This window comes from Pelophylax lessonae (genome assembly GCF_965119305.1).
Source record: "Pelophylax lessonae genome assembly, chromosome: 10".
Classification (NCBI taxonomy): Eukaryota; Metazoa; Chordata; class Amphibia; order Anura; family Ranidae; genus Pelophylax; species Pelophylax lessonae.
Genome location: NC_138777.1, coordinates 36,340,294 through 36,357,852, shown reverse-complemented (window position 1 = coordinate 36,357,852; position 17,559 = coordinate 36,340,294). Strand labels below are relative to the sequence as shown.

The 17,559-nt window shown below is 45.3% G+C and overlaps 1 protein-coding gene across 1 annotated transcript in view; it reads left to right on the top strand.

Moving 5' to 3' along the window:
* Positions 1-17,559, top strand: part of NAT10 (N-acetyltransferase 10) — a 59,135-nt gene that overhangs the window by 29,364 nt on the left and 12,212 nt on the right. Inside the window, exons 9-20 of the mRNA XM_082270334.1 lie at positions 812-905; positions 1,256-1,354; positions 5,549-5,685; positions 5,796-5,920; positions 9,472-9,622; positions 11,126-11,222; positions 11,336-11,452; positions 11,649-11,750; positions 14,085-14,159; positions 15,923-16,039; positions 16,139-16,272; positions 16,954-17,002. Of these exons, the coding sequence (XP_082126460.1) occupies positions 812-905; positions 1,256-1,354; positions 5,549-5,685; positions 5,796-5,920; positions 9,472-9,622; positions 11,126-11,222; positions 11,336-11,452; positions 11,649-11,750; positions 14,085-14,159; positions 15,923-16,039; positions 16,139-16,272; positions 16,954-17,002 (1,297 nt within the window). The remainder of the gene's footprint in view (positions 1-811; positions 906-1,255; positions 1,355-5,548; positions 5,686-5,795; positions 5,921-9,471; positions 9,623-11,125; positions 11,223-11,335; positions 11,453-11,648; positions 11,751-14,084; positions 14,160-15,922; positions 16,040-16,138; positions 16,273-16,953; positions 17,003-17,559) is intronic.

Sequence of the window (17,559 nt, the reverse complement as noted above, 5' to 3'; positions counted from 1 at the left end):
TCTGCATCCTTCAAGAAAAACATGATTTTCATGCAGGACAATGCTCCATCACACGTGTCCAAGTACTCCACAGCGTGGCTGGCAAGAAAGGGTATAAAAGAAGAAAAGCTAATGACATGGCCTCCTTGTTCACCTGATCTGAACCCCATTGAGAACCTGTGGTCCATCATCAAATGTGAGATTTACAAGGAGGGAAAACAGTACACCTCTCTGAACAGTGTCTGGGAGGCTGTGGTTGCTGCTGCACGCAATGTTGATGGTGAACAGATCAAAACACTGACAGAATCCATGGATGGCAGGCTTTTGAGTGTCCTTGCAAAGAAAAGGTGGCTATATTGGTCACTGATTTGTTTTTGTTTTGTTTTTTGAATGTCAGAAATGTATATTTGTGAATGTTGAGATGTTATATTGGTTTCACTGGTAAAAATAAATAATTGAAATGGGTATACTGTATCTTTGATTTTTGTTAAGTTGCCTAATAATTATGCACAGTAATAGTCACCTGCACACACAGATATCCCCCTAAAATAGGTAAAACTAAAAACTACTTCCAAAAATAGTCAGCTTTGATATTAATGAGTTTTTTGGGTTCATTGAGAACATGGTTGTTCAATAATAAAATTAATCCTCAAAAATACTAATTTGCCTAATAATTCTGCACTCCCTGTATTTGTTTCTAATTACTTTCAGCTCTGCAGTGGCGATTAGCCTTGTGATCTTATATGATAAGGAATAATTATATGATCAGGAATAAACATGGCTAGATCCCGTACACCGGATAGCTTTTTGATTGGTTTTTGTCTGTTTTCAGTTATTCCAATATTTTTGTGACTTCTCCGAGCCCTGATAACCTGCACACCCTGTTTGAGTTCATCTTTAAAGGCTTTGACTCGCTGCATTACCAGGTGAGGCTTCTTCCCTTCTCCTCTGAGCTTTGTGTATTCCCCTATGGCTCTATTTACCCCTTCCCCCCAGCCCCCCTTCCGTCCGTTTACGAATAGTTATTGGGCAATCCAGAACTGAACAGCACTTATGTGATCACGTCTTGGCACCCCTCATTCCTAGAGTACTGTGAGCCCAGCCTTTGTAATGATCTGGCCCCCTAGGGGTGTGTAGATGGCAGGCTGGGCTTAAAGGTATTCAGCATTGGTGGCCTCCTTGCCTCTCTTGGTAATTTAAATAAAAGCAATACTAATTCTGTGAAAATATTTGACATTCCTTGTCTGACATCAAAGTATGTGACACCTTTTTATAGGAACATATGGACTATGAAATCATCCAGTCCCTGAACCCCGAGTTTGAGAAAGCTGTGGTCCGAGTCAATGTGTTCAAGGAGCATCGGCAGACCATACAGGTGAGCAGAACGGGACAAGATCAAAGTCGGCCTACTTTGGGCGGGTTAATATTTGATTGGCCTCTGTGGCCAGTAAGTAATTTTTTGTGAATCCCTTACTCTTTATGTGATTGGCTCATTTTGAGGTGCTAGTGACCTCACAATGAGCCAATCACAATTGGACATGTGCAGCATTGTGATTATTCAGCCTTTAAAGCATATCCAAGCCCATACATTTCTCTGTCTTTCATTGTCTGATACAGATCCTGATCTTCCTAACCATTGGGTTATACTGCCCCCTATAGGGGGAGTAGGACACTAGGCAGAAAAAAAATCTGGCTACCCCTATGGGCAGTCCCAGGGGGTATACTCCCCCTCTCTGCTATAGGTGCTCAGTTTTTTTTTCTGCCTAGTCAGGAGTAAGGACCTAGTTCCTTGCTGAGATCTCTGGTCCTGGCAATTTTTTTCTTGTTTTTTTTCCTGTGAGATCTACAATCAACTGCCGGATTGGGGGAGGGCTACATAATGTAGATCCAGTGGTCACCCCATTCTGGCCAGCGCACGCAGACCTCAGCTCCACGCTAGGTCAAGGGCTGGCCTGCGAGTTAAAGGCCTTGCGAGGTCACATACGACCGGGTCTCGGCCTGAGTCGCAGCGTTCTTCTTGGCCGACAGCCCCCCATTTCGATGGGTGAGGGGTTCTGTCTGGAGCGGTGCCTGCTTGGTTCCTGGTATGGTGAGTAGCTGTCCCCCCTCTCCTTCTGGAGGGTTTTGGGGTGGATGTGGGCCCCTCCATGGGACGGTCGGATCCCTGGGTTCCCCTCCTTGCCAGCGGGCATTCCCTCCCTTATTTGTCCCCCCAACCTACCCCCCCCCCCCCTCCCCTTATGCTGGGGCTGTGTGGGTGGTCTGGACCACCACCTGGGATGGGGGCAGGGCGCTATGCGGGGGGGGGGGGGGGTGTGCTGCTGGTGACCAGACGATTAACTGTGCGGGGGGGCTGTATGTATGGGGGCTCCTGCTAGGCCTGTTCTTGAGGCCGAGGGATTCCTCCTGGGTCCTGGTGATGCCTCGCAAGGCCGCTATTTTGTTGTAGCCTTGTGCTGCAATGCACGGCAGCCATGTTTATGTGGTCCGGCGGACATTTTGCAGTGGTTTGCCATAGAAACAGCGGCAGCCATGTGGAGCCTTCTGGGCAGTGTTTTCGGCGGTGGGAGCCCCACCTCATCCCCTGGTGCGGACTCCTGGATCCTTTCATTTCCTGATCGCCGCTCATGCAGATTCTCCTGGTGGCTGCGGTGCCTGGTTTCTGCGGGGTGCTGAGTCTGGTGGGGTCCTCTCCCTCTCTGCTGAGGATCCATTGGTGCTCTGTGACTGGGGGGGGGGGGGGGGTCAGGTGTCAGCCTTAGCGGTCTTCTATAAACGGCCCTTGGCCACATACTACACGGTGCGTACTTTTCTTCAAGGAGTTAGGAACTTGATCCCTCCAGTGCAGTCTCTGTTGCCTTGGGACCTCAATTTGGTGCTCTCAGTCCTCCAGAAGCCTCCTTTTGAGAATCTTCAGGAGTTTCCCCTGCTTACGCCGTCCCAGAAGGTGGCCTTTTTGGTGGCTTTCACCTCTGCGTGCAGGGCGTCAAAATTGGTGGTGTTATCTTTTCATTCACCTTACTTGGTGATTCACAGGGATAAGGTGGTTCTTCGCCCCTGTCCGTCATTCCTTCCTAAGGTTGTGTCTGACTTTCATTTGAATGAAGACATTGTGTTGCCTTCCCTGTGTCCCAGGCCAAGACATCCAACGGAAATTGCTTTGCATGCCTTGGATGTGGTCCGGGCGATTAGGGTGTACCTGGCACCTACGGAGTCATTTAGGAAGTCAGACACCCTACTTTTGCTCACAGATGGGCCTCAGAAAGAGTTGTCTGCTTCCTCTGAGACCATTTCCAGATGGATCAGACAGACAGTGATTCAGGCCTATTCCATCAGGGTTCCTCCTTCCCCTGCATTAGTAAATAGATAGGAAGGTAGATTATATTTACTTGTGTTTAAACTTTTTTTTTTTCCATCAGTTACTTTCTGGTTTCCATGCCTAGGCAATTATTGTCATACATCCCAGTCTTCATGGAAGGAGGGGATTTTCTCAGCTAAGCACACCCTCCTGTTGCATGAGCTAAGCATCCTGAGCTAAGGGCAGATGAATTCCAAGAAGTAAATGCTACATGAATCATCTGCCCTCACTTAAGATGGCCACGGCCAGAAATTCTTGGGGGGTGGTTTTCAAAGTGATTTCTCAGCCAAATAAATGGATGGGGAGTTTGCTTTACATATTAAAAATGAATTAGTTCCTGTTTTTGGTTTGTGGTGCTCAGATGCAGTGTAGTTCTGCTTTAAAGTGATACTAAAGTCTTGGTTTTAACCGGTTGCCGACTGCGCACAGTATATTTACTGCGGCAGTCAGCCCCGGCCAGGCAGAGTGACGTAGGTCTACGTCACTCTCCTGTCACTGCTATTAGAGCCAATAGCGGGCGAGCGTGCGCCCGCCTCGGCTCGTTCAGGGAGGAGTGCGGGAGTGTGACTAGCGGACCCGATGTCCGCCGGTCACACTACGATCGCCGGTACAGCGGGAGAAAGACAGAGCGGCTTATGTAAACAAGCCGCCTGTCATTCTCCCCTGTGTAAAAATGCAGATCAGACGGTTCTACTATGTAGAACCGTTGATCTTTGTTTTTACACCAATAGCATTGTCCCACTACAGTTAGAATCACGCCCCTAGGACACACTTAACCCCTCCCTGTCCAATACAGTTAACCCCTTCCCTGCCAGTGTCATTTTTGCAGTAACAGTGCATATGTATAGCACTGATTACTGCAGTAATGTCACTGGTACCCCCAAAAGTGTCAAAAATGTCAGCCAAGGGTCCGATCTGTCTGCCGAAATGTCGCAGTACCGCAAAAAAATCGCAGATCGCCGCCGTTACTCGTTAAAAAAAAAAAACACCAAAAATGACAAAGATTTTTCCCTTTGTTAGTAAATGCGATAACTTTTGCACAGAGCAATCAAAATACGCTTATTGCGATTTTTTTTTTTTTACCAAATATAGGTAGCATAAAACAATTTGGCCGAAAATGTTAAAAAATTTAGATTTTTACATTATTTTTTTGGGGGAATTTCATATAAAAAAAAAGTGAAAAATATTGTTATTTTTGCAAAAATGACGCTCTTTTTTTTGTTTATAGCGCACGATCAAAAAATCGCACAGGTGATCAAATACCACCAAAAGAAAGCTCTGTTTGTGGGGAAAAAAGGACGTGAAATTCGTTTAGGTACAGCGTCGCACGACCGCGCAATTGTCCGTTAAAGTCACGCAGTAAAAAAACCCCCTGGTCAGGAAGGGGGTAAAATCTTCCGGGGCTTAAGTGGTAAATAACAAACATGTTATACTTCCCTGATCTGTGCAGTGATTTTGCACATGGCAGCACCAATCCTTCCCTTTCGGGACCCTCTTCAGCTCTCCTGGCCCCTCCCTCCCCCCACAGCAAGCAGCACCAAGCTGAGCCACAGCTCCCTGTGTCCATTCAGACACAAAGCCATGGTCCTGCCCCCTTTCACTCCCCATTGGCTGACTGACTTTGAAAGCTGCATGAGCCAATCGCCTCGTGCTGCTGTCTCAGCCAATGCGGAGGGAGTCCCGGGCAGCCGAGACACTCCTGCAACATAACTGGATCTAGATTAACCTTTAGGTAAGTATTGGGGGGGGGCTGAGGGAGGTTGCTGCACACAGAAGGTTTATTTTAATGCATACAATGCATTAAAATAGAAAAAACTTTTGACTTTACAACCGCTTTAATTGGGACTCCTGAGCCATTGAGCCTCCTGAGGTTGCAGGAAAGCAATTCACTCGATTCCCCCATCAACACAGACAGGTTTTATGTGGAAATCCTTCCTGCTGAGCTATTGTCTTCTTGCGGGGGGAAGCCACCCCGGCCGGGAGAAGACAGTGAGTATTGTTAGCAATAATCTTAAGCGAATCCAGCAGGCTGATTTTGTACCCAAGTTGATCGATTATCTTGGTAAATTCTGGAACAGCCTGCCCACTAATAGTTCCAATCTCATCTGGTTTCTGCTGAACTAGCCATGATTTGAACTGTGTTTGGCCGGCCTATGATGTTTTATTTATCAAGGAGATGCTAATGTTGATAAGCTCTTGTTTCTGTCTTAGTACATCCATCCGGCAGATGCTGTAAAGTTGGGTCAGGCAGAACTGGTGGTGATTGATGAAGCAGCCGCCATCCCTCTGCTTCTAGTAAAGAGTCTTATGGGGCCGTACCTGGTCTTCATGGCTTCCACAATCAATGGGTGAGTTCCTTAGGAAGAGGGAGTGGAGATCACATGGAAGTGTGGGTTATGGTAAAAAAAATGTACGTTGCTTTATTTATTTATTTTTTACCTTTTTATAATTTTTCTAGGTATGAAGGCACTGGCCGCTCCCTGTCACTCAAATTAATCCAACAGCTTCGCCAGCAGAGTGCAGAAAGTCAAATCTCCAACACTGCAGAGAACAAAAACACCAGCACCCAGCTCCTGGCCTCAGGTAGAGTACTGCGCTTAATACATTGATAAAATCTTGACAAATCGCTAAATACACGTTAGAAACCCACATACAGCAGCTGATTAACTGCTAAAAGATTTATACTTCTGTTCAGCCAGTCCTGGGATTTACACAGCCCTGACACCCAGCACATCCAGGCTGCTGACCTGACTTCTACTACAGGTATGCAAGTTGTCTAGGGTCACCTCCCGGCCCTCAGCAAAGGGGTTGGACAGTGAAGGAGAGCAGAAGCCTGAAGAGGGTCTTTCTCTCTTTCCGTCAGCATGTTCCTGCTCAGCACATGTAAACTATAGCAACGCCTGATTGGTCCTCCACACTATAGCAATGCCTGATTGGTCCTCCCTCTCCCAGTCTAAGTGCTGCTATGCTTTTACAGAAAATGTGGAGATATAGAGTAGTGATGGACTGATATCATTTTTTCATTGCCGATACCGATATTTTGGTAATCGCGTATCGGTATCGGCCGATATTTTGGTACACTTAAAAAAAATATATATATATTTTTTTACTTGACAGGTACTCTTGTGGAGGGATCGGGGGGTCTAAAAGACCCCAAACCCCTCCTCTGCACTTAAAAGCATTCAAAACGCCAAGTTTGGCTGATTTAAATGCTGTCATTTTTTTTTGAATTTGGCGCAGAGTATCTGGAAGTGATGTCATGACATCACTTCCGGGTTTTTGCATGGAGACCTGATCAGAGCCGAATCTGGGCGACCAGCCTGCACGGCCGCCGAAGACCTGATCAGAGCCGAATGCGGCTTTGATCGGGTCTTCGGCGGCCGTGCAGGCTGGTTGCCCGGGTCTCCCAGTGGGACGGGGGGACGTCCCCTCCCGCTCCTTGTAATGACATCCGAGCGGCTTCTCAGCCGCATCAGTTGTCATTACAAGACAGCTGACTGTCGGCTATGGACGCCGGTACCAGGGGGGGGTATGCCTCTAGCTGCAGGCATCACTCCGATACAGCACTTTCCCGAAATATCGGTAACTTCCGGGGCCGATTCCGATATTTCGGGGAAAGTGCAAATCGGCCCTCAATATATCAGCTTTGCCAATAATCGGTCGATCTCTAATATACAGTACTGTGCAAATGTTTTAGGCAGGTGTGAACAAATGCTGTAAAGTTAAGAATGCTTTCAGAAATATATATTTTATGGTTTATTTTTTATCAAGTTACAAAATGCAAAGTGAGCGGACAGAAGAAAAATCTAAATCAAATCAATATTTGGTGTGACCACCCTTTAAAGAACTTCAAACCAGCTTCAATTCTTACACTTGCACACTTTGTACACTTGCACCAAGTCAGGGATTTTGTAGGATTTGAGTTAGGTGTACGATTTACCAACTATAGATCATCAATTTCATAGGTAGGTTGAAGCACAGTAATTAGGTTGTGGAAGGTGATTTCATGTCACAGGTCCTACACAATGGGGGAAGACTGAGCACAGCAAGAAGACACAAGGTAGTTATACTGCATCAGCAAGGTCTCTCCCAAGGATTTCAAAGCAGACCGGGGTTTCAAGATGTGCTGTTCAAGATCATTTGAAGAAGCACAAAGAAACGGGCAATGTTGAGGGCCGTAGATGCAGTGGTCGGCCAAGGAGACAATGCAGCAGAGATGACACATCATGCTAACTTCCCTTCAACATCCGAAGATGTCCAGCAGTGCCACCATCAAAGTACTGGTAGAAACCAGTGGGACCCAGATACACTCATCTACTGTCTGGGAAAGTCTGGCCAGAAGTGTCTTCGTGGAAGAATTGCGGACAAAAAAACTATACCTCCGATGTGGAAACAAGGCTAAGTGGCTTAAATCTGCATAAAAACCTAGGAACGGGGGTGCAGAAAAATGGCAGCAGCTGCTGTGGACCCATGATTTTTAAAATGTGAACTATTTGGCCGTAGCATGAGGCAGTTTGGGCTGGAGAGCCGTAAAATAATGAGTGTCTGCATGCAACTGTGAAGCATGGTGGTGGTTCCTTGCTGCAAGTTTTAAGTTTAGGGCTGTATTTCTGCAAATGGAGTTGGAGATTTGGTCAGGATCAATGCTGAGAAATACAGGCAAATATTATCCATCCAATATTATCCATCATGCCATACCATCAGAGAGGCGTGTGATTGGCCCCAAACTTATTTTGCAGCAGGACAATAACCCTGAACATGCAGCCAATGGCATTAAGCGCCATCTTCAGTGTAAAGAAGAACAAGGAGTCCTGGAAGTGATGGTTTGGCCCCCACAGAGCCCTGATCTCACCATTATGGAGCCTGGCTGGGATTATATGAAGAGACAGAAGAATTTGAGGCACCATACATCCATAGAAAACCTGTGCTTAGTTCTCCGAGATGTTTGGAACAACTTACTTGCCGAGTTCCTTCAAACACCGTATGCAAATCTACCTAAGGGTGGTCGCATCAAATATTGATTTGGTTTGGATTTCTCTTCTTTTCATTTACTTTTCATTTGGTTAATTGATAAAAATTATCAACACTTCTAGTATTCTTCATTTACAGCATTTTTTCACACCTGCCTAAAACACTTGCACAGTACTGTACTATATAACTTCAGCTGCTAATATCTCTGGATCATGTGATTTGTTTTGACCGCTTATGTTCGCCTCTAATTTTGCATTTTTCCATCATATCTTCAGTTTAAATTGTCTAGGTTTGTGACAGGTTAAAATGATACTAAGGTCTTTTTTTTTTTTTGCCTAAAAATAAACATTCTACATGCCTGCTCTGCATTTGGTTTTGCACAGAGCAGCCAGGATCCTCCTCTTCTCAGGTCCCTCTTAGGCTTTCCTTGCCCCTCCCTCCTGCCGAGTGCCCCCATAGTGTAGCAGCTTGCTATGGGGGCACCTGAGCTGATTCACAGCTCCATGTGTCCTATCAGACACGGAGCCCCGGCTAGGCCCCGCCCCTCTCTCTCCTCATTGGATCACTAACTTTGACAGTAATGGGAGCTAATGGGGGAGAGTTCCAGGCAGCCAAGACTCTCCTTCAACACCGCTGGATCGGGATGGGCTCAGGTAAGTGTTAGGGGAGGCTGCTGCACACAGAAGGTTATTTTTTAACTTCTTGCATAGAATGCATTAGGATAAAAAAAAAAACTTCTGTCTTTACAACCACTTTACACAAAAGGACCCTAGGCAAATATATCCGTTACTAGGATCACCGTGAGTCCACCTTTATACTGACCCCCCCCCCCCCATGTGTCCACATTACCAATGAAAGGACATTAGATTGTAAGTTCCTTTGGTGGCATAACTGGTGTGTATATACTGTATACTCAAAATAGGCCTGTGCTGTGCAAAAGGAATCTATTTAATCTAAGATTTTCTCAATGATACTTTGACATGTAAGACGCATTGATAAAGGTTTTCTTTTTACTTACAGCAGCCGGTTTAGTGTTTAGCTTTTTGCAAACCATTTCTGAAAGTCATTTTTGCGTTTTTTTCTTTTTTTTTTATGCTTGTATCTGAAAATCAAACGGTTTTCCTGTTGATTTATGTTCGTTTTTGTCCCTTCCTTCCTCCCAGCTCGGACCCTTCATGAAGTATCTCTGCAGGAATCTATACGTTACGCTCCAGGAGACTCCGTGGAGAAATGGCTGAATGAATTACTGTGTTTAGATTGCCTGAACATCAGCAGGATGATAAATGGGTGTCCCCTGCCTGAGACCTGTTCTTTGTATCCTTTTTATACCTTACTGACGAGTCATAAGAACTGTGCCCATTTATGTTTGTGCACTGTCTGATCTGACACATTAAGATGTTCAAAACTATTCAGCAGAACACCAGAAAAAGCAGTAAGGAGGATGACATTGAAGAGACCCAAAGCAATCCATCCAGTTCAGATCACTGAAGTTTAAAGAGTAAGTTCACCTTTTAAAAAAAAAAAAAAAAATGCACATTTTTTTGCAGGTAAAAAAATGTGCATTTACTATTTTTTTTTTTTTTTTTGTAGAACCCCAGAAAGCATTGCACTAGTGATCAGCAGATCACTGGTGCCATGCAGGACTCAATGAGCTGTCAGCCCATACATCGTACAGACAAGCATTTTCACATGTAAAGGATGTTGGTATTTGTAGTTCATTCATTCTCAGAACTCTGTAAATGAATGATGCGGCCGTGTGGACTAAGTCGCCTGACAAGTCGTGGCAGTTTGAACCGGGTCTAAGATATCCAAGATTTACATAGTTACATAGTTACATAGTAGGTGAGGTTGAATAAAGACAATAGTCCATCCAGTTCAACCTGTGTAGGTGTGTGTGGCTGTAATCATCTCACATAGCCCTGAATGTTCTGATCCTTGAGATGCAAGTCTAAGAGTCTTTTGAAAGTCACCATACTACCCGCAGAAACCACCTCTTGTGGTAGACAATTCCACAATCTTGTAGCCCTAACAGTAAAGAACCCCCCACGTTGCCTGAGGTTAAAACGCTTCTCCTCTAATCGCATTGTATGTCCTCGAGTCCTCATGCAATTCCTTCGAATGAACAGCATTTTTTCTAAGCTGAGATCCCCATTGAGATATTTATAAATTGCTATCATGTCCCCTCTCAGACGTCTCTTCTCCAGGGAGAATAAATCAAGCGATTGTAGACGCTCTTCATAGTTAAGGTCATCCAATCCCCTAATTAGTTTAGTTGCCCTTCTCTGGACTTTCTCCAGCTCCAACACATCCCTCCTGAGGACTGGTGACCAGAACTGGACAGAATACTCCAGATGCGGTCGGACCAGAGTTTTATAAAGTGGAAGGATTATAGTCTTATCTCTGGAATACATCCCTTTCTTTATGCATGCTAATATTCTGTTGGCTTTGGAAGCTGCCGCTTGACATTGCATGCTGTTGCCTAATCTATCATCAACCAAGACTCCCAGATCTTTCTCCATTTTTGATTCCCCCAAGGGTTCCCCTCCTAACGTGTATTGTGTTTTTATGTTTTTAGTCCCCAAGTGCAAAACCTTACACTTCTCCACGTTAAACCTCATTTGCCATGTAGTTGCCCACTCCGTAATTTTGTCCAGGTCATTCTGTAGGATATCTGCTTCATGCTGTGCAGTTATTGCCCTGGCCAATTTTGTGTCATCTGCAAAAACCGATAACGAACTACTGATCCCGACCTCAATGCTGTTTATGAATAAATTGAACAAGGTCGGTCCCAAGACTTTACTTAACATTCTGTGTCAGATACTACGTAAACCGGGACACTCTGTTCTGCTACCACAAGGCATCCGAATCGTTCCTGCAGAGGTTAATGGCCCTTTATGTTGCTTCTCATTACAAGGTATGGGCTTTTAATTCTTTTATATAGAATAGATTCAGCTGTCAAGATAAATCAGGAGAATGTAAGTCAAGGAATGGGACTTTATCTGTGTCTAATGATTGCGGTCGTTACAGAATTCACCCAATGATCTTCAGATGCTCTCCGACGCCCCGGCTCATCACCTCTTCTGCCTCCTCCCACCAGTACCTCCTACCCAGAATTCCCTGCCAGAGGTCTTGGCTGTACTTCAGGTAACCACTAAGCGTTGTGTAGAATTGGAGCAAAGTTTATTACGAAAGGGAATGCTGGTTTTCATGTACTGGGGGAAGGTCTTATGTTGCCCATAGCAATGCTATTCATGGCATGTGGAAGGTGGGTTCTATGGGCGACTCAGACACCCATCTACTGTCTTCTCCAATAACAATATTCTCTGTGTCATTTCTGTAGGTCTGTCTGGAGGGGGAAATTTCCCGTCAGTCAGTTATGAACAGTCTTTCTCGGGGGAAGAAAGCTTCTGGGGATCTCATCCCCTGGACAGTGTCAGAGCAGGTATGTACCCCTCCCTGGGGTTTATATGTATACCTTGAAGCTTCTGTATGCCTTGTCCCAGTATGGATTTAAATGACTCTGTCCTTAAGCTGGTATGGGGCTGCTATTGCTGACTTCCTTTTGTATATACTAGTTGAATGGTTGTGTGTGAATTTAATAGTTTTGCGTCATGGACCTGGAACAAACATGGTGTATATAAGTGTAAGGCTCCGTTTCCACTATTGCGACTTGTGTGACTTGACACATGTCAAGTCGCATGACAAGTCAAAACCCATTATTTACAATTAGGTCTGTTCTAACTGCTGCAACTTGAAAAAATGTTTTTGCACTACTTTTGGGCGACTTGTCCCTCATAGAAGGAAGTCGTACTGAAGTCCCCAGAAGTAGCCGCAAACCAGTCGCACTACAAAGTCGCGCTTGAAGTAGCGCGACCTTGTAGCCGCAATAGTGGAAACTTAGCCTTAGAAGCAATTCCGCTCAACTTTGAAGCCAAAGCTTAAGTATGAAAGCCAGGAAAGTATTCTCAAATAGAGAGGTCAGCAATGGAAGTCTTATTCTCTCATGACAGCTTTCCTTTGAAGCCTCTCCTTTTAATTTCTTCAGTAGTTTAGAAATGTAGCGTTTGTGGTAAAGCGGTATTGCTGATGTTTGAACACCCTGTGGGTCTCTTATGCCCCATACTCAGAATCTGAATATTGAGCGGTATTGGCCAGTTCATTAGAAACCGGTCAACATTCACCCAAGTGTGTACGGCTTCTGGTCTGTCAGAAGGCGGCTCAATGTCTGGCTTCTGTCGAAGGGGCATGACCGAAAAAAGTCTGCTGATTGGCATTCGATCGGCGGAGAGCGCTGACTGATGTGTCCTGGGGGGGTCAGGGCCATGTCAGAACACAATAGCTCAGTGGGGAGATTGCTGTACCAACATCGGATAGTTAGTTCAGGATCTCCTCCCGAGCTCTTCAGTTTGTTTTTTTTGTTCAGCCGCTGGTTTGAATGAAAAAAAAAAAAAACTCAAAGTGTGTACAAGGCTTTAGTTTGTGCTCCTTTGTTGCACTGCAGCATGGGTGCTTAACCCGTGGCCCTCCAGCTGTTCCAAAATGACAAGTTCCATGAGGCATTGCAAGGCTGACCGTTACAAACATGACTCCCAAAGGCAGAGGCATGATGGTAATTGTAGTTTCGCCGGGGTGGAGGGCCACAGGTTTGCGCACCCCTGCACTACAGCCTAAGGCTGCTTGCTGACTTTCAAACTGAATTGCATCCAGCCCTTTCCCAAGCAGCCTTGGAAGCCAGGGCCACAGCCCCTGTAGACCACAGCTCTGTTGTGGTCATCACTAGAGGACAGTATATAAAGAAATCTGCATGATGATGCAGCCTGCCAAGTAGTGCCCACTCCTTGAATGACCTGTACCTCCAGCTTCTGTCTGCTCCACTTACAAGTTATGATTAAGCAAATCTGATTTTGTGAAACGCGTCAACTATTTTGTCTCTGGTATTTCTTTCTGTCATAGATCTATGGATTTACAAATAAACTGCTATAGTTTTCAAGTCAGAGTTCAGTCCTTTGTCTTCAAGAGTTTACGCTCTACTTACAACACCAATGTAGACATAAATTGCAGTATACCACCAGAACATGCGCTGATCCGATGAACAGTCCCCAGTTGTGTGTTACTTTCAGTGCTCTACTTACAAGCCTGGTCCTACTAGATCTATCAACTTCCAAGAGAGTGAGGGGTCTTTGGAGTGGTAATATAGCAGGGCGTGCCTGCATCCAAATATTTTTTAAAGCGGTAGTATACTCTAATGAAAAAAAAAAAAAACCCCTGCAAGACAAAGGCATAATGAGCTAGTATGCATCGCATACTAGCTCATTATGAATTACTTACCTTAGAACGAAGCCCCGACACGGACCCCCGGACACCGCTGTGGGAGCGGACATGATCCCACGGCGTCTCTTCCGGGTTCCGCGGCTCCGGCGCTGTGAGTGGCCGGAGCCGCGATGACGTCACTCCGGCGCATGCGCGCGGGAGTAATTTTCCGGCAATTCCTGGCAAGGAGCTCTGAAGGCCCGCCTTCAGAGAGCATGTGCCGCACTCGTCAGCGGCTCCATGCAGTGGTAATATCTCCTAAACCTGCAATTGTACCTACAGGTAAGCCTTATTATAGGCTTACCTGTAGTTAAAAGTCAAAAAAAGCGGTATACTACCGCTTTAACAGTAATCTATAAAAAGGAGGACACAAAGTGAGGGTTGAGGGTCTTTTAGATTGCATGTCTGGTGTTGGGCTTTAACTATGACATCTGTTTTTAATACTTTGTTTTCCAACATTATTCAGTTTCAAGATCCAGATTTTGGCAGTTTATCTGGAGGCAGAGTTGTGAGGATCGCTGTCCATCCAGACTACCAAGGGGTAATACAATTCTGTTCATTTTATCCTTTTCAGAATATCTGTTGGGTAAATACAGAATCTGTCCATTCATATTGTGTCTCTACAATGTCTAACACTATGTGTCAGAATGTTAGTGTCCAAACTGATCCAACATTTTATTATGGTGAGAAGATTACTGCCAATATAAAGACAAATTGTCTGTGAAGGTTCCCATTTATCCAGGTGATGGTTTAGCTATCTATTTAATAATCACATTCAACTGGACTTATTATGTAATCCTGAACATGTTTTGTAGCTTCTCCAAGCTGCTTCTTCAGTTTCAATGAGTGTCAGAAATTACTACAACATTTAAATCCACACAGGTAGCATGGTGGACATCTTAACCCCATCACCATGGGATGTGTAGATGATTGTCCAGGAACAGGGCAGGAGGTGTGGATGTTGTAGAACCAACCTGTTCTAGTTTCATAATCTGATTCTTGGTTTAGGAAGTCTGCATAGCTGTTAATCCTTTAACTTGCACGGCTGAAGGGGTTGAATTGTTGTCAAATCACCAAGGTAGAGTGGTAAATGCAGTTTAGTGATCGTTGTTCTACTTTGGATGTCTTTCCAAAATGTGCACCTTGCTGTCCTTGAAAGGATGTCCTATTTCCCTAATGCCTAGTTTCCACTGAGCGGTTCGGTACGGTACGCTAATTTTGAGTGTTTCCATTATGAAAGTGGGCCATACAACCGAACCAAACCGCACCATTCGTGGTCCTCCTTCAGATGTAGGGCCATAGGAAATGGTGCGGTACGGTTAGGGCGGAGCTACTGGCGTCAAACGATAGATGCCACTGATTGGCGGACAGGAAAACTTCAATGCTCACGTCAAATGAAAGCGTAAAACAAACGCCTCATTTGGTGTAAACCCCGCATGGCCCCTGGTGGCCCGACTTGCAGTGGAAATGCTCCCCTGAATCGGCCGGACCATTGTAACCTTTCCAAACTGTACCGACCCAAACCGTTCTGCTTAGTGGAAACGAGGCATAAGGTATGTTTTTAATTATATGTAGTAATTGCTATAGGAAGAGTGGGCAAGAACAGAGAGAGGCATTTTTTCAGGGAGATCTTGCTGCCCGGGGAGGTGCACTTCATGGCCAAAAGTTTGAAAACCCCTGACCATCACACCTATATAATCTCGATAACCCATTTCGAAACCATGGCTATTATGATTAAGCTGGTCCCCTTTTTGCAGCTATAACAGCCTCCATGCTTTTTGGAAGGCTTTCCACAAGATTTTGAAGTGGGTCTGGGGGAATTTGTGCTCATTCAGCCAAGATTTGTGAGGTCCGGTGTGAGTAATGAGGCTAGATGAGTAGACCTGGCTTCCAATCAGCATTGCATTTCATTTCAGAGATGTTCAGTAGGGTTGAGGTCAGGGCTCTTTGCAGGTCACCTGAATTTCTCCGCTCCAAACTCTTCCAGCCATGCCTTAATGAAGCTTTGTGCCCATGGGCAGTCATACTGGAACAGAAAATGTCTTTCTAGGTTGTAGCATGAACAGAATCCTTTACTGGGTATGTCCACGTACTTTTGACCATAATGTAGGTGTGATAGGTGCCAACAAACTTCTGGACATATAGCTGGTGACTCAGCCCAACAAATTCCTGACAAAGCAGAATGGTTCAGAGGTTTATGCCTGACTTGCAGTTTGATGAGTAAGACCCAGAGAAGACCGTTCCTTATATCATCTCTAATTGTTGTTCTGGGAAATCTATGACATTGTGTTTACCTTCTTATAGATGGGTTATGGAAGCAAAGCATTGCAGTTGCTGCAGATGTATTATGAGGGACAGTTCACCTGCCTGGAGGAGAATGTCCTAAATAAGCCCCAAGAAATCACTCCTATAAGCGGTGAGGTGAGAATCTCTTGTTCGGATTTTCGGTCGGCATTGGTGTTTGAGTAATGTTTGTGTGATGACCCATGTCATATGATGTCATATGCTTCCCCCTTGTAGGCAGTCAGCCTTTTAGAGGAGATGGTGACACCTCGGAAGAACTTGCCGCCCCTCCTGCTTCGGCTCAGTGAGAGGCCAGCGGAGAAGTTGGATTATCTGGGGGTTTCCTACGGATTAACACCAAAACTACTGAAGTAAGTAACCTACTTAGAGACATTGCTAATTTAAAGAAATGTAACCGTGTGTGTGTAAATTCCCCCAATCTAATGGTCCTCTGTCCCTTCTTCATTAAGCCTGGTTCAAAATACCCACGGGGGGGGGGGGGGGGGTGGGGGGTTTCGGCATGTGGCCTTTTTTCATGATGCAGTGCTTGGATTTAGTTTCCCCCAAAGCTTGCCCCATATACCAGAGCATGGACGCTCGTTCTCACCACCATGGCAGCGTGCTTCTCTTTTTGAAAAGAGCCACATGGCATAACCTTTTCCCATGCTGATTGTTCCCATACACTGTCCTTCGCTTTGTACTCATGCAGAATTAAAGTATGACTTTCTATTTTTATACAGTATGCAATTCATATTGTGGTAGTTGCGTATTCAAAATCAATGCTGGAATCTCTTTATTTTTGTTCTATGAAAATCTTTCATAAAAATATTGAAAACAGCTTAGGAGAGAATTTTGCACTTTCCTGGTAAATAGTGAAACCCAGAAAGTAAAGTTCAGGAATGTTCCATGTTCTATCTTACGGAACTGATCAATGTTAGTGGTCTGTCAAGGCCCCATAAATCTTCTGTGGTTTTTATTAAATATTGTCTATTGTTTTTTATCTGATCAGCTGCCTGTTGGAATCCGCGTCTAATCCATATTTTCTTCTTCAGGTTCTGGAAGCGAGCTGGGTTTATTCCTGTATATCTGCGTCAGACTCCAGTGAGTTTTTCATAGTTGGTTTTTGTACAATAGTGTAATGACCTCAGAATTGATTGAACCCATGGGCTCATTTTACCCCCCATCCTATGGGCTCATTTTACCCCCCATCCTATGGGCTAATTTTACCCCCCGTCCTATGGGCTCATTTTATCCCCCGTCCTATGGGCTCATTTTAACCCCCATCCTATAGGCTCAATTTACCCCCGTCCTATGGGCTCAATTTATCCCTGTCCTATGGGCTCAATTTACCCCCGTCCTATGGGCTCAATTTACCCCCGTCCTATGGGCTCAATTTACCCCCGTCCTATGGGCTCAATTTACCCCCGTCCTGTGGGCTCAATTTACCCCCGTCCTGTGGGCTCAATTTACCCCCGTCCTGTGGGCTCAATTTACCCCCGTCCTGTGGGCTCAATTTACCCCCGTCCTGTGGGCTCAATTTACCCCCGTCCTGTGGGCTCATTTTACCCCCGTCCTGTGGGCTCATTTTACCCCCGTCCTGTGGGCTCATTTTACCCCCGTCCTATGGGCTCATTTTACCCCCGTCCTATGGGCTCATT